Source organism: Strix aluco, chromosome 20, assembly GCF_031877795.1.
Source record: "Strix aluco isolate bStrAlu1 chromosome 20, bStrAlu1.hap1, whole genome shotgun sequence".
NCBI lineage: Eukaryota > Metazoa > Chordata > Aves > Strigiformes > Strigidae > Strix > Strix aluco.
The window spans coordinates 7343273-7365032 of NC_133950.1; the positions used below are offsets into that span (position 1 = coordinate 7343273).

At 47.6% G+C, this 21760-nt stretch overlaps 1 protein-coding gene across 1 annotated transcript in view; it reads left to right on the forward strand.

The window, feature by feature from the left end:
* PAPPA (pappalysin 1) overlaps window positions 1–21760 on the forward strand; it is a 183259-nt gene that overhangs the window by 141287 nt on the left and 20212 nt on the right. The window contains exons 15-20 of the mRNA XM_074846175.1: window positions 3759–3942; window positions 6522–6732; window positions 7303–7474; window positions 10838–10985; window positions 13644–13753; window positions 20432–20503. Coding sequence (XP_074702276.1) covers window positions 3759–3942; window positions 6522–6732; window positions 7303–7474; window positions 10838–10985; window positions 13644–13753; window positions 20432–20503 — 897 coding nt within the window. The remainder of the gene's footprint in view (window positions 1–3758; window positions 3943–6521; window positions 6733–7302; window positions 7475–10837; window positions 10986–13643; window positions 13754–20431; window positions 20504–21760) is intronic.

The following is a 21760-nucleotide window of genomic DNA, read 5'->3' on the forward strand; positions in this document are numbered from 1 at the left end:
ATTCAGTTACTTGTTGTCATCTCTCCTTGAAGCTACCACCACTGCTGCTCTGGTCAAGAGGTGTTATTTAAAACCCAGCAGCTCCCTAATGTTGTGCAAAGGCATCATCAATCATGCCAGGAAAAGAAAGCGCGGCTCATGTGGGTTCAATTAGAGGCACAGTAGTGGGCAGAAGTGGAAGAATACTTAGAGGGAAGGGCACAGCTGTTCATTTTTAAGGAGAGGAAACTTCACACGTGAAGCATCGCTTGAAGAAGGAGCCGGCTGGGATCTTGGGCAGCAGGAAGGAGACATGAATTCTCCCAGGCTGTTAAAAGTCCCAAGAAACAAATCTGTCTGGCACCAGATTTGTTTAAGTTTGCATCCTCTTCACTGTACTGTACACTGTATTTCTTCTCCTCGCCCGCCCTCCCTCCTTGCTTAAGCCTCTTTTGGAAGGCAGGACATGAAGGGAAGCGGTTGCTGCGATGCCAGTCAAAGCAGCACAAAGTGCCCAAAGTGACAGCTAATAAACCAGATGAGGAAGCCAAGTGCTTCGTATGGACTGCTGTGAGCTGGGTGACCTTGTCAGATCAGACAGGCGAAACAGGCACGTGCCTGCTCAGGCTTGGGTGGGAGCTCTGCAAAGGCAGATGCAGATGCTGCCGCTATAAGCCAGTGCCGGATCCGACGGCGGCGCTGCTCAGGCTGAGTCCGTCGGAAATAACCCCCAAGGTACAGCGTGGTGTTGGGGAGAGACGGGCTCCTGCTCAGCAGCCTGGGGTCCTGCCCCTGGGTGCTGCAACGATCCCACCTTCAGGCAGGACATTGCAAGAGGGAGAAGCTGAAAGCTGGTGGGTGCCATCTGCAATAATTTCCGTGGTGTGGTTGTCCTCTGTGCTTTCAATCAAAGCCACTAGTCTTTGTCTCCATTGCAGGGAACGTTCTCTGTTATGTTCTGCTGTAGAAATGCATGTGCTCCCATTGCTTGAGGTGATGACATGATAGACATGCTCTAAAATATGCCATTATTATGTCTGACCTTGAAAACCTCAGCTTCCAGCACACAAAGTGTGGAACAAATTACTGGAAAAAGCTGAGAAGCCAGGGTCTTACCCACATGGGCACAGCTTCTCTGCATGGGAATGGCCTTGCCAGTGTACCAGGAAGAGGAAAAGCCATATGGATCTGGAAGGAGGTGACTCTTCCAGATTTGGTTAGTGGTTTTCTTGGGAATGTACCATGGGGAAAAACCCAGAGATGAAAACATGGAGAGACAATTTTTTTTTTTTTTTCCCACATCAAGGTCTCGAACAGGGGCAGAAATAAAGTGCAGTGGGAGTATAGCTCTAATGAGGGATCCCTTCCAAGGAGGGGTGACCCCAGGCACATTGCATTTCCAGCAGGCTGTAATGTCCTGCAGCCTTCTGCTAACAAAGACCACGGCTGCAGCTGAAATACTCTCACAAGTATTAGTCTGGGCAAAACATTCTTGCCCATTTTCTGTAAGGTGTGACTGTCAAGCACAGATATTGCTTCTGTTTAAATTTTTGTGTTATAGTCGGGATTCTGAATTTGCACTGTTTACTTGGTGTTCTGTAGAGACACATCTGATGTGCAGCCCTGTCATTAGAGAAACTCCCTTGTGCATGTGTCTCAGCAGGCAGTATCAGCTAGAAGGAGCAATCATTTATTCCTAAACTAGATCACACCAACAGTAATAACTGAATTCTAGGAGTTGAATCTCCTATCACTGATGGATCTTCCCTGTGCTCAACGTGGATCCAGCATCCAGCAAGATACAGTGCAAGACCCCTGTCTTTTCTGTAATGTTTGGATAGCCCTTGACATCAATAGCTTGGTTTTATGTTTTAACCTCCTGCTGTCGAGGTGCCCAGCAGCCACGGTGCTGGGGTGTTATTTGATGATAGCATCTGTTAAGGGAAATGGAGGCTTTGCTGAATGCTGGAGCAGCCCAGCCTGGAGTGCAAATGCAGCGTTGCTGCTGCTGTGTGTATGTGTTATGAAGACGTAGAATTATGCTGTGTCATCCCTCTCCTGGGGCCATCACACCACAACTTCCTGGAAGCACAGGCATCTTCAAGTCATCAACCATCTAGGGAATACATATACTTTTTAATGGTACAGATATTCTGATAAGCAACAAAGGCAGAATAGATAACCACTGGGGAGCAAAATGATTGGGAATGAGACCACACAGTGTCACTTCACCTGAAAATTTGTAGAAAAGACATTTTTTTCCATCAGCAGTGCTCCCTGTTTAAATAAACTCCACGGTCTAGAAAAGGGGTTTTGTGCCCACTTGGGAAGTGTCCAGTTTCTCAGCTCTGGGACTGCTTTTTCCATTCTGAATGCAACCATATATCAAAGGGAGACAGGTTTGAACTTCTGTTGAAACCATTAGGGTGTTTTTGCAAAAAGGGAATCCAGGTCCCTTTGATGTGTGCTAGAAAAATTCCCCTTCCTTTTATAAACCCAGATCAATGGTCGGCAGTGCAAATCTCTTGTGAGCGTACCAGCCCTGAATAAAATATTCCCTGGAGGCAGAGGAGTGCTGCTGTATGGCTTGGTCAGATTCCTCACTGGTATCTTCCCCTTCTCATGTTTGGGTTTCTCACATTTCTTTTTCTTCTGTCCTTCTCTTTATTTGGGTATGGAGGGAAGAGGCCTACTTTCAGATGCTTCACTTCTAGTTTTAAATAATTTTCCCTTTTTCATTTGAAAGTGGATATGTTGTTTATTCTGTTCTCTTTGCGAACATCTGTTTGTCCTTCAGTCACCCAGTAAATTCTTCATCTTAGCTTTGGATGGGTGGCTCCTTTACACCCCCCCCCCCCCCCCCTTTTTTTTTTTTCTCTCTCCCTAGCACTTCAGGATTTCAGTCTGCTGCATTGTTTGGATTATCCCTCAAATCCAAAGAAGTGTAGCTTCTGTGTAGCTATGAAGGTAGAGGACATTAAGGAAGTCAGAGCACAGGCACTGACTCTGTATTCGACCTCTCAAGTGCCAGGTGAATGTATGGGCAGGATGCTCTTGGGTCTGTCCATTGCAAACGCCTCCAGGAAGAAGTCTGTCTGTCAGGCGGGCACGTCCCCGGTCCCAGGGCAGCAGGGCCCTGATTTTGTTTGGAGCCTTGGGCCGTTCTGGGAGTAGAAGCCATGACAGCAGCTGTCAGTATCTGAACACAATGTTGACATGGCCCAGGCCACCTCCCCTGGTACCCCAGTCCAAGGGTGACTGACACCTCTTGGGAGAGCCTTGGGTGGGAGTCCCAAAAGGGTTCATGTCAGGTTGGCTTTTACTTCAAACCCAAGAGTGAGTTCAACTGCTCAGAAGCACATGGGGATCCCCTTGGAGTGGCTGTGTCACTGCAAAGGTGACGGGGATTGGGGATAGCTGTCAGCTCCAAACAGCTCAGACTTGCACGCTCCTTTCTCATCCCAGGGCAGAGCAGCAGCCTGACGGTTTGTCTCAGGAGGCGTTGGAGACAAGAGTTCAGATTATTTGTAGTGCTCCACTCCTTCTATTGAAGCACTTTGGTGTCTCACCGCAGAGGTGACAAATACATCCTGGTTCTCTGACACTGCTTCTTGTGGGACCTTGGTGGTTTTAGTAGCTGCTGTCCAAATGATGATGGTAGTGATCAGACCCAGTTTTGCTTAACTTGTGAGCCAAAATAATGGCTGTTAGTAGGCTTGAAATGGTTTTGATCTCTCCCTTGCTGGCTGTGGTGGCAGTAGGCATGTGTCTTTTTCCAGATGGAGTCCAGCATCACCATGACTTGCGTGGATGGGAAGTGGAACAAGCAGGTGACCTGCGAGCCTGTGGACTGCGGTGTCCCTGACCAGTACCATGTCTACCCAGCCACCTTCAACTGCAGCGAGGGGACCACCTTCGGCAAGAAATGCTCCTTCACTTGCCGACCTCCTGCTCTTCTGAAAGGTATTGGAGAGTGTCTGTGCAGTGACCTGAGGATAGCTGCACAGCTAACACAGACTGTTCCTAGTAATATATGTTACCATTGCTGTTGTTTTAGAATTATTCATGATATTTTAAGTATGAAGAATTATGAGACTCTATGGGAAGGTTTATTTATATTAGAAGTTAAGTTCCTTTGCATCTCTCTGTTACCTTCCTTTGACCTTTCCTTGATCACCGTTGGCCAGGCAGTAATGACAGTGAATATTGCTTCCATACAACCAAAACATGGAAACGTCATGGGGATAAATCAAATTGAACTCTCTCATCTTCTTTCCCATGCCTTCTGTTTTCTGTGTCTGTCTCCCTTCTATGCCTCCTCCATGTATTTGGAAAGGCAGGAGAGGACTGAAAAGTCCCCTGTCCCAGTGGCACAGTCCCCCATCACTGTTTTTCCTAATCCACCCATCACCTCATCTTGCTCTACCTCTGATCTTTTCTCCTCTTCTTGTTTGGGACTCTCTACAACTTTTTTTCTTAAAAATAGCACACTCTTTTGCTTTCTTTCCTTTTCTCCCTCATCTTCCCTGCTGCTTTTCTGCTAGCATCCCCATCATCTTCTCAGCACCATCAACTCTTCTGCTTACTGGCACATTACCCTTTTGATCGGGTCCTCAGGAAACAAGAAAAGATATCATTGTTAATTTGAAGGAACATTAGAGCCAAATTAACTTGTCATCTTGCAGTAGAATAATCTTAACTGCTGTTGTCAACTCAGGTACAAATGCTGTATAAGCTTTTTTGTGCAGGTGGTATCACCTTTTCTGCTAGGATTCATTGCAAACCCCAGAAGAGGCATGGGAAGTGTTCTTCATTTCAGTGAAAAGATATGTTGATTTCTTCATATATAACCAAATTGCTAAATTCTTCTAACTCTGACACTTAGGAGGGCAACCACAAGCAGCCAATACACAGTGAAAGACTACTCAAAGGGGAGTTTTTTATCAAATTTTTCTGTTCATACGCTCAAGAGGTTCATCTTCAACAAGAGGTGTTTTTTCATTGAAAACGCCTGGAATTTTTTTGAGGGGGCAGTGAAAATAATGATATCCATCATGACCAACAAGAGCTTCACCTGATGGCTCCGGCAGGGTAGCTGGAGGGATAATGACCAACCCTGAGGTTGGGGTTCAGCTGTGCTGTGTAGCATCACTTCACTTTTGTCCAGAAACTGTGAGCTGTGATGTAAAGGCAACATTTGGTGTACAGCCATCGGTGATGACTAATAGATGTTGCCACTAAGCTTCTGGAGAATGGCGTTCGAATGACTCACGCCTAATTCAATCACTGACGTCATGACAGCCACTGTTGGTAATGTCACAGCTTATCACTTTGCAGTGGCAAGTATGATATCACCATGGCTGGTCTGCAGAGCTGCTGCATGAGTCAGAGCAGAGGAGCATGCTGGTGCTCTAGAAAAGAGCTCCCTTCTGCACAAAATACCTCTGCAATCATCTGCAGTTGGGGATGGGAGAGAGAAAGCCAGGGCTGATTTAATGCGGCTTCTCTTATCTTTGTGGGTAGGGCAGGAGGGCTCCTCCACATACCTTCCTGAGCCCTCCAGAGCCTTTTGTTTTCTTCTTTGAATTCCAGCCTCATGCCCCGGCTCTCTTCCTTCCCTCTCAGAGAGATGGCATTGCTCTGGGGTTAGCAGTTTGTCAGTATTATTTTGGATAACTCCGAAGTTGGCTTACTGTTGAAAATATGCCTTGTGGGTTGAGAAGAGTTCCTGCAGCAATGCTTGGGGATTTCAATAGAGTATTAGGGATTTTTGAAGGGTTAGTGGCTCATAGCTGTGCTTTGTTTCTTAGGAAAAGCTTATCCCTTTTCAACATACAGTATAAAATAACAAAGAATGTAAAATACACTGAGACTAGGCTACTTTTAGCTTAACCTTCTGAAGTCAAGTAGGTCATAGCAGAGGCAAATAGATCTATTGTACCTTTTACCTTTGAGGGGCTGGCCAAGAAAGCTTCCTAAGGAAAATGAGTCTCTAATGAGTATTATGAATCGTATTTATCACAGTAGTCCCTAAGGACTGAGAGTCCCCAGCTGAGAATGGCTCCTCATTGTGTTGGAGTAGTGACTCTAATACTAACAGATGCTGCTCCAAAAGGCTCAAAATTGAAATAAAAAGGACAGATTCAGGGAGGAGATATAACACAGAAGCAGAATGAAGAATGTAATGGCACCAAACCCTCTGTTAATGCCATGACTTTGGAGAGGAGGGGGTTGATGTACGAAGCAAGCTTCCTTTCAGAGAAGAACAAAATAAGGAAGAGAAATACAAAAGATTACAAAGCCAGTGCTGTTTCCCCTATGCTATAGCATTTCCTGAAATAAGCACTGTTTGCCTGTAATCTGAAAACAGACTCCTTAATGATTTAATGCCATCATCTAGAAAGAGAAAATGCATAGGACATACACAGCTGAATTTGTCAAACCAGCTGAGGTGCCTTTTGATATATTATGGGTGTAATGACATTTAAAAAAAAAAATAAATCCTGCTGAACATTGTTAACTTTGCTCACTGTTCTTCTCAGGAAACAACAGCAACTTGACCTGCATGGAGGATGGGCTGTGGTCCTTTCCAGAAGCCTTGTGTGAGCTGATGTGTCGGGCACCCTCCGTCGTCCCTAATGCAGATCTCCAGACTACTCGTTGCCGAGAAGATAAGCACAAAGTGGGCTCGTTTTGCAAGTACAAATGCAAACCAGGTTACCATGTCCCTGGATCCTCCAGAAAAGCAAGAAAGTACGTGAAAAAGTAATGCCATGTGTTAAAATGATTTTGGGAAAGGGATGGGCTGTTTATAACCTGCTGTAAGGAGTAGTAGTTCCTTCATGCAGATAGTTGTGCAGTTTCAGGAGGATTTAGGCACCTAGCTCACTTAGGCCTCTTTGAAAATCCTAACCAGTAATCAAAAAACAGACCTGACCTTAGAAATACCCTTTGATATGCAGCCTGGGGAGTCCCCTTTGAAACTCTGCAGGAAAGGGTTAGTGCTATCGTATAGTTCTGACTCTGCACAAACCCACTTCAAACCAACCACAGCCCACAAGCCTTGGAAGTGGAGTTTTTGGGAGACGTGTCCAAGGCCAAAAGAGGAGTTTAGGCCGGGCCGGGCAGCTCAATGTTGGCTTTGCAAATAGTCGTTATTATTGCTGAGAGACCTCATGACGCAGATTCATGACTTGTTCCCCAAGTGTTAAAAGCTCAAGCACACCCATCCCCTGCAACCTGCTAGCAGAGCTCCGAGGCTTTAGATGCTCTTAGCTGACTCAGCCAGTCTCTAAATGGTCTTGGTTTTTTCTGCACAAAAAGGCGAGCCTTTAAGATCCAGTGCACGCAAGACGGCACGTGGCTGCCAGGCGCTTGTGTGCCCGTTACCTGCGACCCTCCGCCTTCCAAGTTTCACGGGCTCTACCAGTGCTCCAACGGCTTCCAGTTCAACAGCGAGTGCCGGATCAAGTGCGAAGATGATGACAATCAGTCGGTGAGTCTCTCTTATCCAAATTATCTCAGCCCATACAAGCGTGCTTTTCTCATATGTTCCCTGAGGACCCTGATCTTGGAGGAGCCAAGTGCTATTGAGCTCTTCTGAGACCAGAGACAGAGAAATGAAGAAGGGAAATACATAGTTAAAGTAGAGGGAGAGAGCTACTGTGAAGAGCCTGGAAATACTATTTTTATGATAGTAGTAATAGTATTAACTATTATCCATAGAGGACTAACAGTGAGTGACTTACTGTTTCCAGACAACAAGTGGCTGAAATAACTGCCTCAGTGGCTCAGTGATCTAGCTAGAAAATAAGGAGTAATGAATGAAAGTAAATAGGGTATGAGTTACCTGCACTTGTCCTGTTTGTTCATTCCATTTTACCTTGCTTTTCTCTCCAATGCTTTTTCTCATTATCATTATATGTATGTGTGCCATATTATAATTTAATTTTATAGGGATTACAATTATTCAGGTGAACTGTCTCTGAACTTTCATATTTTTCTGGCTGTGAAGGTGTCATTTGGCATCAGGGGTCAGATCCTCATCTGGCATAAATCAGCATGTTGCCTTTGACTTCCTAGGAGCTGTGTTCACTGATATGAGAAGGTCTGGCCTTTAGTATCTTGTTTGAAATGCTTAGTTTTCCTCACCAGAGGTAATTATAGTTTGTGAGATAAGTAATGCCTCCCAGAAGTGCTGCTGCTGCTTAATACGCTTGGGAAGAGAAAGTGGGGTTGTAGAAGCTGCTGCTACTACATGCACTGCAGAGAGCAGGGCGTGCTCTGTCAAAGGCCTTTTAATATCATTCCAGATCCTGAGGACATACTAAAAAGGGGCCAACCCTGCCCTAGAGCCAATGATCTGAAAGACACCTCTGATACCTGCTCCAAAAGCCAGTTGCTGCCCCATTCCCTGCCAGGTTGGCCTGCCCTCCTCACAGGGACAACAGGCAGAGTTGGGTTTTTCATCAGGGCACCTGGAAAAGGTTTCCTTGCATAAGACTTACATGAGGTTATGAGCCTCGCAAAATGCAAAGTTGCACACGTGGGCAGAGTTTGGTTGGGAGCTCTGGGACACAACATCTGTGGCTTTGTGCATCTACCACTGGTCAATGTGGCTGAAGACATGTACCACTGCTGCCAGTGCAGGGAAACTGGGGCCACCAGGGTAGTGGCAACTGGTATAATGGGTTTGTGTTTGCTTTTAAATGAGCTGGACATGGAGAGGAGCAAGCAGTGGAATCAGGGTTACAGCAATAGTGAAGTGAGCTCTGGAAAGTGAGAGATACAGCTATGTCTCTATTCACTGAAAGGAAGAGTGTAGTGACTGTTCAGCTGCGAAAGCACCTTGAGCAAAGGAGCAGATAACATCTTGAGAAAGGGATTTGCAGAGAAAGGTATTTCCAGATATCCCAGAAAATAGACTACAGAAAAAGAGGGAGGACTCCTGGCACAAGCCAGAGCCACTTGAGAGGTGTTAATTATTTAAGGATTAAACCCCACTAAGTCTCTCTCAGCTATATAAGGTGATAATGCACATTGCATCCAAGCAAGAAACTCAGCAGGGATTTTCACAAGAGATTTTGCAGGTCAGGGAATGATGGACAGTATGTTACTATAGCAATGGATATCCTGGGAACTCTTGAGTATGTTGCAGAAACTGTACAATAGTACCCTCAAGCACAGCCAGCTCTAGGAACATAAATCAGGTTTCATGGTTCACCTTTAAAAATCATGCTTGAACCCTGGCATGCAAATTGCAATGGAAGTGCACCACACTTGCTAAAACAGCAAATTGTGCTCAATTATCACTTAGCAATCTCTTCCTGAATTTGTCACCATGCTGAAAGATCATTACTCAGCTGTACATATGGCATCTCTTAATCACCAGGAACGTAATGGTCATTTAAGCAGGTACCTCCCCTGGCACCCAGAGCAAAGGTCTTCCATTTCTGAATATTGTGCACAAATCATATGAACAGTCAGGTCTAAATTAATCAGTCTCTGCCAAACTGGCCCTTAGGTGAGAGTCACCAAGCTGGATCACACCCTGAGTCCATCTGGTCCATTATCCTTTCATATGATTTCTTATTACTTCTGGCAATGGCCAGATGTCTAGAGAAGGGGAAGCAGGTCCCACGCAGTAGTCTGCCAATACGACCACTTTGCATCTCACTAAACATTGTGCTCATCAATAAAGCAGAGCAAAAAAAAGCATTAAGATATTAAGGACAAGACTAACACTGAAGGCTGCCCAGTCTTCCATGCTGGTACCAGGGGCTTGCGCAGACCCCTGTGCAACAACGGGTGTGGGACGTGGGGAAGAGCTCCTAAGAAAAATTCAACAGCCCTGCTGGGATCCCAGCACAGACAGCACACCAAAGGATCCCCAAAGATACCCAGCGCAATATCCAAGAGCAGGGTGGGTAGATTGCAGGCAACATGCCTGGCATATAAAATGGGTGAGGAGAAGCAGAGATCCTGCATGGTTCTCCCACCCAGCAAGGCCCCCGCGGGAGGTTTGGAGCCCAGCCACACCAGACGTCCTCCTGTTGAATGTCCCACATTATCCCATGGCAGTTAGGCTCACAGATCCTGCAGAACAGCTTGTGCAGAAATCCCCAATGCCACGAGGATAGATCTGACAAAAGATTGCCTGTGCACTCCTTTGTTGTTTCTAAAGGGCATGATATTTCCCCTCGGACTTTGGTATTCATTCTTCAATATCATACAGAGAATCTTTTCTATAAGGGAAATGTCATATTCTATTCCTTGCCCCTTCCCACACCAGAGGATTTTTTTCTCCTTTCCACCTGCCTCTGTGCGTGTCTGTCTCAGCCTCTTCGTTTGCTGTCACTCAAGGCAGCCAAGCTCTAAAGAGCACGTTCTGCCCTGCTAAGCATCCCTGCTTGTGTCCTGCTTTCCTTCCTCCTTCAGATGGCCATTGGGGATTCTTTCTTTTTCAAGACAAAGATGATACAACTAGTTAGAAAATGGGAAGAGGGAAAAGGTTGTCTGCATTCAATACAAACCTCTCAACAACAAGAGAGAAGGCAAATGGGGTGAATGCACCTTTATCGCTACTGGAGTGGGTCTATTTTAAGGTAGAGACCCTGCAAGGGCCTTGTAAAGACGTTGCATTGCACAGAAGAGGCGTTTGTATGCAATGCAGGTTTCCCTTTTTTTATTCTTTGGAAAAAAACTCCGTCTTGTCCCCCAGGGCTGGCAGCCCCAACTGGGGACTCTTCCAGCTGCAGCAGCACTTTGCTCCCAGCTCAGTTCTGTCCAGTTCTCACTTCTCAGCCTTGTCCTTGCTGTTGTTTTTGTGACCATCCTCATCTCCTTCTCTCATTCCCAGGGCCGTGGAAGCAACGTGATTCACTGCCGGAAGGATGGCACCTGGAGCGGCTCCTTTCATCTCTGCAGGGAAATGCAGGGCCAGTGCGCGCTGCCCACGCAGCTCAACAGCCACCTGAAGCTGCAGTGCGCCGGTGGCTACGGCATAGGTTTGTGTGCATCAACCCCGGCCCTCTGCCGCGGGCATGCAGCTCAGGTGGGAGCGGGGAGCACTGGGACAGGAGATGAGGAAGAGGATGGGAATGAGAGGGAGGGAGGAAGGAAGGAGCCTGCAGTCCTTGAAGTCACCTTCTCCTGTGGACCTGTTTGCCTGAGCGAGAGGCTGCTGCGGGAGGCTTTTCAGGGAACTGCTTTTAAGAAACATGAAGCTTTGAGAGGCCAGGCATCATGTAACATGCTCTGATTGCCTGCTCCTTGCAGTGCTTACAGTTTTGTCGTGTCCCTTCTCGGCCAGCTGCTTTTAATGGGCAGCCAGCACGCCAGAGTACGCCAGAGACACATCCAGTCCTCAAAATACAGGGAGAGATTGTACCTGCATTTGCTCTTACGCTTTTGTAATGTCCCTCTCCTTCAACCACACGCACACACACATGCCCCAGAGGCTGAAAGGCAGGAAGCTGGCAGGGAAGCGCAGCACCAGGATAATTCAGGTCTCTCCAAAAAGAATATAAGACCAGCCGAGTATCCCCGTTGATATGACACTTGTTTCCCCCGTTCCTTCTGGGGGTCGCTTTGCGAGGGGTGATGACTTCCTGTGCTCAGCTTTGCTTTGTGTCACCCAGGCAGAGGGAGGGATAGACTACACACTGAATTCTATACACTATATTGTATTTTCAGCCCCCGTTTTTGAGGTGTCCCTGCTGTAAGGGCTGCAGCCCACACCGACCTGCGAGGCCCCTTCCTGCAGCCCCACTCCCAGCCCCTGCCAACCCCCTCCTCCCTCCGCCTGTCCCTTTGAACTTGGAGAAATTTCCTCGTTCCGTGGCTCCCTCATTATATTGCAGCCATGTGAGGGACCACGAGCCTCCTTGTGTTCCCTCCCCGGGGAGGAGAACACGACCTGGATGAGATCACCGCTCTGTAATGATGCCAATTACAGATCATATATCAAAACAATTCCGACCCGCTCCTTTCCGTAAGCGTAAATAGCGTGGCGGAGCGCGGGAGAGCGAGCAGCGAGCAGGCTGTGGCGACTCTTAATGTGGCGAGGCGCTTTACCCTTGAGACGAGATTACCTCCTGGGGCCGGCCAGGTTTTTACAAGGAGAGAAATACCAATTCCTGGTTTGGAGGGGAGCATCTCAGTGCTGGAAGCAGGAGGGTCTGCAGCTGCCCACGCAGCGGGTGCCTGCCAGCCCTCGGTCCTCTCCCAGCCCTGCGGGGGTGGCCAGCAGCACGTGTTGCTCCCAGATGCAAGGTCCAGTGGGCCTGATCCTGGGGTGGGACCATGCAGCCGTCATGGAGGTGAGGAACTCATGGGCCAGATCCTCTGTAAGAGTGTGGCTCTCACTGGAGAGGGAGGAAGAGCTTGGCAAGGGCACAGCAGCCGTTGGCTCTTATCCTCAGCAGATGGAGACATACCACACACTTTGTGAGGCTCACCCAGCACCACGTTTTGGGCTCAGGTTGTTGGGGTTCTCTTCTCTTCTTTGTATCAACATCCTTCTGACAAGGTGCTCTCCTGCCACTCACTCGCAATGGGGCTGGTGTCAGTGGGCCTCATCCAGTGGGTCGGTGGAGCCACTACCACCTGCGCTGGGAAAGCAAAACAAACCCCAAGCTCTCCCTGTCTTGCTGGCTCAACAGCCCAGGTCTGCTCTGCTCCCGCTGACTCCTCCATGTGGGAGTACGTGAGAAGGCAGAAGCAGGTGGGGAAAATAATAGCATCCAGTCGTGGTCACTATGAATCCCACACACCTTCGGTAATTCCTCAGACACCTAATCTGCCCTTCCAGGCTGAGGTGTGTGTTGAGCCAAAGGTTCAGCTCTCCAAACCAGTGCGGAGATTAATTCCTCCCCCAGCGCTGATTGGAGTGCAGAAATCCTAATGACATGTTTGCAGCAGCTGTGCCATTCAAGAGTGATTTTCCAGGGGGGAAATGGTAATGGTCCAACACACTAGGGCTTACGGTTGTGTCACCACAGGGCTCTGGGATATTGCTGCAGAGTATCGCAGCATGTTTTAATAAAGAAGGGACAGGATTCCCACTGGGCATGACAGTTAATCAGAGAAAAAGCAGGTTTATGTGTGAACAAAGCCATCATTACCTCTCTGTGTACTTCTTATCGACTGTGGGACTTAGGTGATAGCTTGTCTGCAATATCATTAGGCTTGGTCACCCTCCGAAAGATTGTTATTGAAGGTCTGTAAATCTGACAGATCAAACAGTAGGTTTTTGTCATGTCATAGGTGAGATGAGTTCGACAGCCTCTGCTTAATCAGTCCCATTGCTTGAAAAAGCAGTTGAAATGGAAAAACCTTCACATTTTCTTGATGATCGAAAAGTGCAAAGCCTGACCCCCTTCTTGGAGTTAATAGCCAGAGAAATACCTAGATATGCAGCTCATACAAAGAGGCCCTGGAATATCTGCCACCCCCACGATCTCCTGCTGAGATGCAGGGTTGTACTCAGCACTTCATGTGCGGCTAGAAGATATGTGATAGTTATGGTTGACTGCTAATTGCAATTTAGGAAAAATGAGCCCTAATCCTGTCCTTCAGCTGGAAGGATGCTGAAAGGGTCAGAAGCTGCTTGCTTTATGCTTTAGCTTTATCCTCTAGCTTTATCCTCTCCATGTTTCATGCAGGCACAGAGTGTACCACCTCATGTCTGGATCACAGTCACGAGCCCATCCTCCTGCGCGTGAACGAGACTGTGCAAGACATCCAGCACTGGATGAACCCTCAAAGAGTGAAGGTCAGTGCCTGACGATTTCACAAACTATATCCCTTGTTGCATGTTTATGTGCAGTGAGTGAATAGCGTTACCCATGGTTGGTTCAATGAGGGGAATACATGGGGAATTCTGCCCTTCGGAAAAGAATTCCTGATTTTTGTTGTGTCTCTGCGTGTTGTTCTGGTAATGTGGTGGCTTTCTCTCCGAGTTGTTTTCTCTCTGTGATATTCCAGTGAAAGTCAGTTCAAGGTAAAGGCCCCAAATCAGTGTGCTCAGATCCACCCCGCACCCACTGTGGGTCTGATCTGGAAACATGCTTCATTACACAGGAAGATGGGATGGACAGGGAGAGAAAGGGCACTGGCCAGGTTTTATTTTCTTCCTCCTGTTCAGTATTTTACATTCTTTGGGTGGCAGGGGTGGATTTTTCTGCACTGCTTTTGGATGACAAAAGAAGCTGATACAGAGGGTATTTCATTTCCCGAACCAGCAGAGCTGGCTGAGTCCTCCCCCCGCCCCTTCGCCCGCATGCAAGAGATGCCTGCTCAGCACAGCCCCTTCCAGAGGTCACCACTTCTTCCTCCTGCCTGCTGCAAATGCATAGGCAGCATTAACCACACACAACACTCCGTCCTGCGCGTCCTCCAGCGCACGCCGGCATCGGTCTGCCTGGATGGGGACATGCACACCCATGTACAGCACCTTGCACACACGCTCACCCCTGCACACATGTGCCACTTGCAGCGAATAGCTGCTTGGTTTCATGCCTACACTTGGATACCAGTGGGAGACACACTCATCTACCTCTTCCTGAAAACCCTCGTGCCATCTACACAAATGTGCCCTCCTGCCTCGAAATGCGTGTAACCAGGTGCTTGTGCCTACGCAGTATTTCTGCAGGTGTAGACGTTTATCTGGACATGCTCAAGTGCACATCGGAAGACACTGGCACATGGCGTGTCACCAGGGTGCAGGTTGCTGGTGGTGGTTGAGCAAACACTGTCGGCTTTTACATACTTGGCCCTGGCTTTGCAGGAGTCTGTTTTACACACTTGAACTCCATTCAGGAGGAGAACAAGCAGCCAACACAGCCCCAGCATGTCCGGAGCAGCTTTGACAGTCTTTTTGCTTCTCTACATGCCTAAATATGTACCCAGGGTTTGGGATTTTTGCAATCTGGCCTTGGCTGTGGACAGCGAGCTGCTCCAAAAATCTCCGCCCCTTTATACTTCCCTATTTCACGCAGAGCAATAGAATAAATCCTGGAAAGGGGTGGGGAGCCTAAATCCAGAGAATACGACAATCTCGCAGTGTCCTTCCCAGCTTCCCATTCACTCCAGACGCCAAGATTATATTACTGCCTAAGCCTAGGCTTTGCCAAGTTTCTGGCATGAAACATAAAGAAAACCCCTATCTCTGTATTAGGGGCAATTTCTCACTGGCCCTTTCCCGAGTGCTAGACTTTAAAGTGGTTTTGTAATTCATGGTGAAATAAAGTGACAGCTTCCCTCCCGTTCTCTGCTGTACTTCTTCGTTTATTGATGCGGGTACGCAGAGGGAGCTGTAACGAGTTTTATACCTGCAGGTCTCTGGAGGGCTCATTAGGCAGCAGGGAAAACATATAGTAGTAAAGGGGGAGTTGAGGGGAGTGAGGGATGGAGGAGAAATCATGGTTTCCAAGGGTACAGTGGTAAATAAGACCTTTTTTGCCCTGATGTCGAGGATCTTGCAAGAGCTTGAGGCTGTGAGCAGATACGAGTTCGACCCCACAAAGACTTTTTAACTAGAGGGTGAGATTTGGGCTTGAAAACTTGTGTTGGGAGATGGAGGGGAGCCTTTAGGAGATGAGTGAGATGATGCTGAGACATGCTGGAGGGGGTATTTTTCGTAGCTGTAAAACATCCATCTTATTCAACTCTCCAGATAAGGGGATGTCACCCCCAGGGAGCGGTGCCTCATGGGGTGCCACTGGGGAAAATGCTGCTGCTGGTGGGTCCAGGAAGACCCTGGAGAGATGGGACTGGGATGCCTTAGGGGAAGGTCCCCATGGCAATGTGTTACATAGCATTAATAATATGTGTCGCTGTTTATGGTCAGTGACAGCTTGCTGTTGTGCCATACCAGTAAAGCAAGCAGCTGGTTGCATTTACACAGCAAGTCTTTGTGGATCTCAAAGTACTTCAGTGATGCAGAGGAAACACTTCTAGTTACTTAATTTCAGGCACAAGTAATATACAAATGAGTGCAGTATGAGAAGCAGATAAAGGCAGGACTGATCTGTGGAGCTCACCTTTGGGAGGACAGGCACAGATAAAACACAGGGAGAGCCGGCAAGAAAAAAAAATATTTGTGTGTAACTGCTCACGCAACAGCTGTTGTGGAAGCAAAGTGGGAAGAGGGAACCATCCTTCCTCTGGGGGTTGTTTAGAGAAGAGCTCTGCAAATCATTTGAATTTTCAGTTCACTCAAAGTTCTGTCAAATTTTTTTAAAAAAATGTTTTCTCCTAATCAAAGTGACTTTGTTGTTGTGATTTTTGGTGAACCAAAAAATTGGAGAAAAAACATGTTGGTTTGAACATAACATAACATTTCATTTCCAAGGAATTTTTAAACTTTTTGTTTAATGAAAATGAAAAAAACTTAGAAATGAAACGTCCTCTCAAAGGAACAGCAACAACAGATATTTCATTTCAAAAAATGTCTAAATATTACTGTTTTTCAGAATTGGTTTAGGCTGAGTTGCTTTGTTGGGTCTGAAACAGTTTGCCAAAATCAGTGTAAGTTGGCAGTGTCTTCCAAATCAGTATTTTCAGCAGGAAAAAAAAAAAAAATCACCTGAAATCTTCTGTGTGTCTGTTGTTCTGCAGTGGGCTGTGTTCAGAGCAACCATTGCTGTTCCCACAATTTCCCATTTACCGTGCATGTGCAAGGGGCAGCGAGCTGTTGAAGACACCTATAGATAGAGCTGCCAAGACTGACTATGCAGGCAGTGGAGAGAAAAAAGTGAAATATCTCAGCAAGACAGCTTGACAGCTCTTTCCCATTGACTGCAGAGAAACAAGGCAGACACCTAATTTCTTAGGTTGTCTGAATTTGGGTCCTTGCCTTTGTGCTGAGCAGGAACAGGCCAAATACTGCACAAGCACGTGCATGCTTGGGACAGCTGCGAAAGGGTTGGCATGCCCCAACCCTACATACCATCGGGGCCATGGCCCCTCCGCAAGCCTGGGACGCTGCCCGACTGCTGGTGATGCATCTTCCCATGCACATTGCAAGCCCTGAGCTTTTGGATGTCCAGAAATGGGAATTCGCCTTAAATACTCCTTTATTCATTTAAGCTTTGCAGTTTTCCTCCTTCCTTCCTTCCCCTCTCCCCTTTCTGTGAGTGTTGGGCTCATTTTACAGGCAGGGAAATTGAGTCACGGAGCGGTGGAATGACTTATTGCAGCTCAGCGCCTGGGAGGGCAGGAGTTCCCACCCCATCTGTAGCTACAGGAGGAAACAGCCGCAAAGCACCGTGTCTCCCCTCCCTTGGCAGCAGCGGCCGATCCCCTCACCACCACCACATTAAGCCCACGGTTAATTGTCATGTTCGTTTAGTGCCTGAGAAGAGAGTTAGCTGAGACCAGTAGATGCCAGTCCCTGGGCTTTAGCCCTGGGGGACACTTGACCCATCTAAGGTGGAGGAGAGCTCTCCGCTGGCCTCTCTTGGGGAAACCTAATCCCCCCACAGCCCGCAAATGGTTGACATCATTGTGTTAGTCCCACCGTGGGAGGGAAGCGCTGTGACCGGAGGCACTAGGTCTTCCCTCACAAGGAGAAAATGACAGCTTGATTTGCTTTCTTGGCTCTTTGTTACCTACTGTGGGAGCTCATCCCAGCTTCCTCTCCCCTCGCAGCAGATGGAGTCACGGCCACCAAACCACAGATGTGGCTGGATGGCGTTTCTGGGATGGGGACAGGACCAAAGTCAATACACCCAGCTGCACAGCATGGCCCGCGCGGGAGGGCAGCTGTGCTGCAGAAACTGATGTACGAGGGGAGCTGGGGCCATGAGGGCAACATATGTCACTGCCGCGACTGGGAGCACGTACCAGCACAGGGAAGGGACGGGGCTCACTGAGACAGCAGCCGGATGGGCTTTATCCCCTGTGCACTGCCTGGCACGTGTCAGATGTGGTCCTTCCACTCCCCTCCTACTGCATCCTTTGTTGGCCTTGTGAGTCCACCTTCCTTTCTGTGCACACTGATGCCATCAGATTCCGGTCACGTCCTGCAGTAGTGCTGCCTATACCCTTCCTTGCTTGCTTTTTATACATTTGTTTATCTCAGTTGCCCCATGTGGAACCCTATGGTACCTGTGTGCCTGTTTGTATGGCAAGAGGCAGGAACAATGCCCAGCAACCCAAATCATCCCCAATTTCTCAATTTTTCAACCCAGTCTCTCTCTCCCCACACCCCCTCTCCCATCCCATTGCACCGCACACACCACAGCAGCAGCCTGAGGGTATAAACAGGCTGGGGCGGTGGGAATTCAGGGTTTGGAAAACCAGCAAGAGGAGCAAGGACCACGGCCGAGGGCCATTCTCTGGGCGTACTCTGCTTCCAGCTCCATGAATGTTAGCAGGATTGAATTCAGCCAGAGTAGCTCTAATGGACTCTACTAGCAAATTATGATCCAAGGAGAGGACAAAGTAACGAGGACTAAGCCGCTGGCAGGTACCACTCGAGCAGTGTGCATGTCCCAGTCTAGCACAAGGTCAGCTGGCTTTCCTACACTATGGAGAGGGACCCGGGGCTGTGCTCCCTTTCCCTGGAGGACGTCCAGCCCAAGGCTGTGCAGCCTCTGGGATTGAAGATGACCTTGAGTGAGAGCTCCAAGGAGAGCACTGTCCTAGCAAAGGCTTCACCTTCCATCCATTCCTCTAAGGGAAGGTGCTGGGTTTTTAATACTGAGAGGTTTGGGAGAGTAGTCAGTGCATCTTCTGCAAGGGGCTGCTCTCACTTGGAAACCTCCTTTCTTAAGAACCTGTTTCAGGGCTATTCGGCTTCTTTTGTTAGCACCACATGCTCACACACATTCACACATATTGAGAGGTTTTGATGCTTCTTACCAGGGGAATATGAGATGCTCTTTAGAAGTGTACTTCTACTTATTGTCTGGCTGGCCTTGAATATGGGAGGCAAATGCCTGAGTTTTTCTACTTTGGTTTAATTCTTGGGTCAAATGCTCTTGAACTGTTTCCTTTACTCCCCCCCCTCCCAGTCTGTTGACTGGCCTTGTTTATTTTGAAACCTAGAAAAGTTTCCTTTCTTCTCCCTCTGAAGTGCAATAAACAGAAGAGGAAAAAAAAATTAAAAAAAAATCTCACCATTTGTGGCAGGCAACGGCCTGGAAATCTCCAGCTGTCTGTCAAGAGCGCTATGGGGGAACGTCTGACACCACAGGGCCCCAGCACCTTGCAGCCTCCCTCCCAGGGGATAAACAATGTCCTCCCCCCTCACCCGGCCACTTCTTCACTCACACAGACGGGCCCTGTTGCGAGGCAGGTGGGGCAAGCCGGGCTTGACTAATAGTGGAAAATCCGAGAGCATCGGAAAGATAAACAGCCCAAGTCAGATAGTATAAAAGTCCTTTTTCTAGCACACGCCAGGTAAGCCTCAAATGACAGAAACTGTGAAAACATGCTGAGGTTCCCCTGCAGATGGATTAAATTAGCCCTCAAATAAACAGGGGAAGGGATGGCTTGTGCGTCAGGTCTTCCCAAATGTTAATCCCTTCCTTCCCCAGGCCTCCATCCAACCCTGACCCCTGTCTTTGGGTGAGCGCCGATGTGTTCATCTTGCCCCACTGGACATTGTAGTGTCCATTATCCATGGACAATAACCCAAAATGAACATTGTGCCTGATGTCCTGGTGAATGGATGGGAGTCCCATCTCCTAGACCTCCGTGGTATTGAACCACCATCTCCACAGACTGGCCAAACTTTTCATCCACTCTTACCATCTAAGTTTCTATGTCTACAGGCAAACAATGGCTGCCCTGGGTGTGTCATCATTGAGTAGGCTAGACATCATTTTTGCCCAAAACTAGGCACTCCAACTTTTTTCTTGTGGAAAATCCCTAAACAGTGTTGGTACGGAAATTATTTTAAAGCTTGTAAAATGTAGCAGATAATGCTATCCTATCTAGGGGTTATTCTGAAGGTGTGTAATGGGAGGTGCTTTTATTTTAGATGGTGTGAAAATGTATCTGAAAGTCCACCTTTAGCTGTTTCCATCTTCAAGAAGCACAGGTACTATGGGCAGCGAAAGAGAGCAACACTTTGCAGCACCAAAGAAATCCCTAAATGAATTCCTAAACTCTTTTCCCCCTACCCAAGAGCAGGACAGTGGACCTGTGCCTTTGCCTTTCCCTGCCACGTTCCCCCACCATGAGTGAAATATTGGACATGACATTTTAGGAGAACCTTAAATATTATTTTAATCTCAAATGTTCTGTTATTGCAAGTGTCAAGTCCAACACTTCTTGTAAATACCTGGAGGACAGCCAGATCCTGAGAACACAAGAGGTGTTAGGAACTGAACTTCATTGGTTAAGTACAGGAGAGCCATAGGAGCCAGCACACTGACTTTCTGTACACTGATTTCTTTGTCTTAACCTGTTGTTTTTTTTTTTTTTCTCTTCTTCCCTCCAGAGCGTTGTCTGCACGGCGGGACTCAAGTGGTACCCTCACCCTTCCCTCATTCATTGTGTCAAAGGCTGTGAGGTGAGCTTTCACATTAGCTCAGGTGGTCCGTGCTTGCTCTCTTAAATGTTATGGTAATATTTGCTGCAGTCACGTGGACTGTAAATGCTGTTTTTCAAGGGGACAAACAGGCTTTTGCCCTGACTGTCCTATCAAACAGACTGTGATCTCCTGTGTCAGTTCTGACAGTAGTTAAATCGGTGGTTTTCCTAGAGCCAATGGTTGGGTGACTCTCACAGGAGTTAAATGATCAATTAGCTCAACAACACTGGTAGACTGTCAGAATTTCCCAGGATCCGGCAATTTCTGAGAAGTTGCAAAAACCTTCAGTTGTTTTTCCTTGATTCTGATATCTTATTAGGGGGCCACTTCTTTCCAAGGATGGCAAGGCTTGGGGCATTGGTGTGTGCAGATAAACTTTAGGAGAGCCAGAGGCTGAAATGATACCACTGAGTGGACAGCACAGCTGGACAGTGAGCAAATCACACATCCCTCCCCTGTGCACCTCCATCTGAACCAGAAGAAAAAATCAGAAAAATCCAGTTAAATTTCAGCTGTGATGCATTTTACAGTCTTGTGTGTTACTTGAATAAAGCAAGTATTTTGAAGGGTGTTGTTTCTGCTAGTAACAGTCTTTGAAAAGTCTGAGAAGTCTTAAGATGCTTCCAGTGGTTAAAGAGGGCTGGAGCACTTCTCTCTGGGTCATGGTGCACATACAGTCTCCATCAAGAAGTCAATCCTTGTGGTACCTTTGTAAGGCTGGGAAGCTTCGTGCCCATTTTAGAAATGGGGTAGCTCACAGGCAGAGGCTGCTTTGGTTACATGGATGGGCAGTGGAAGACCTGTGACTTGACCCCATATCTCCTGACTTTCTGCAGCACTGTCCTCTTAGCACCCAGTAACCCGATTTTAAAAGCGCATTGAAGTTATTTGCCCGGAGTGGCAGAACATGGCACAGAATTCCTAAATCTGACACGAAACTCTACACCACATTGCTGTGCGATGTGATTTGTCTTGAAGTGAAAGACAGGTTTCCTTCGCATACAAATGTTGGGCCCAAGAGGGTAATAACTCTCCAACAATGTAATAGTTTCTGTCTAGTTGTTCCCTAAATGAAAAGCATTCTGCTGTCAGTGCTTTGAATGTCATAAGCCATCTCACGCATTGCATTCATGCAGGCTGGCTAGGCGCCCCTATTCTCCAAAGACAGCTAAAATAACATCCAGCGACCATTAAGAAATGCCATTCAGGTGCTGATGCGCCATTGGGTATCCATTC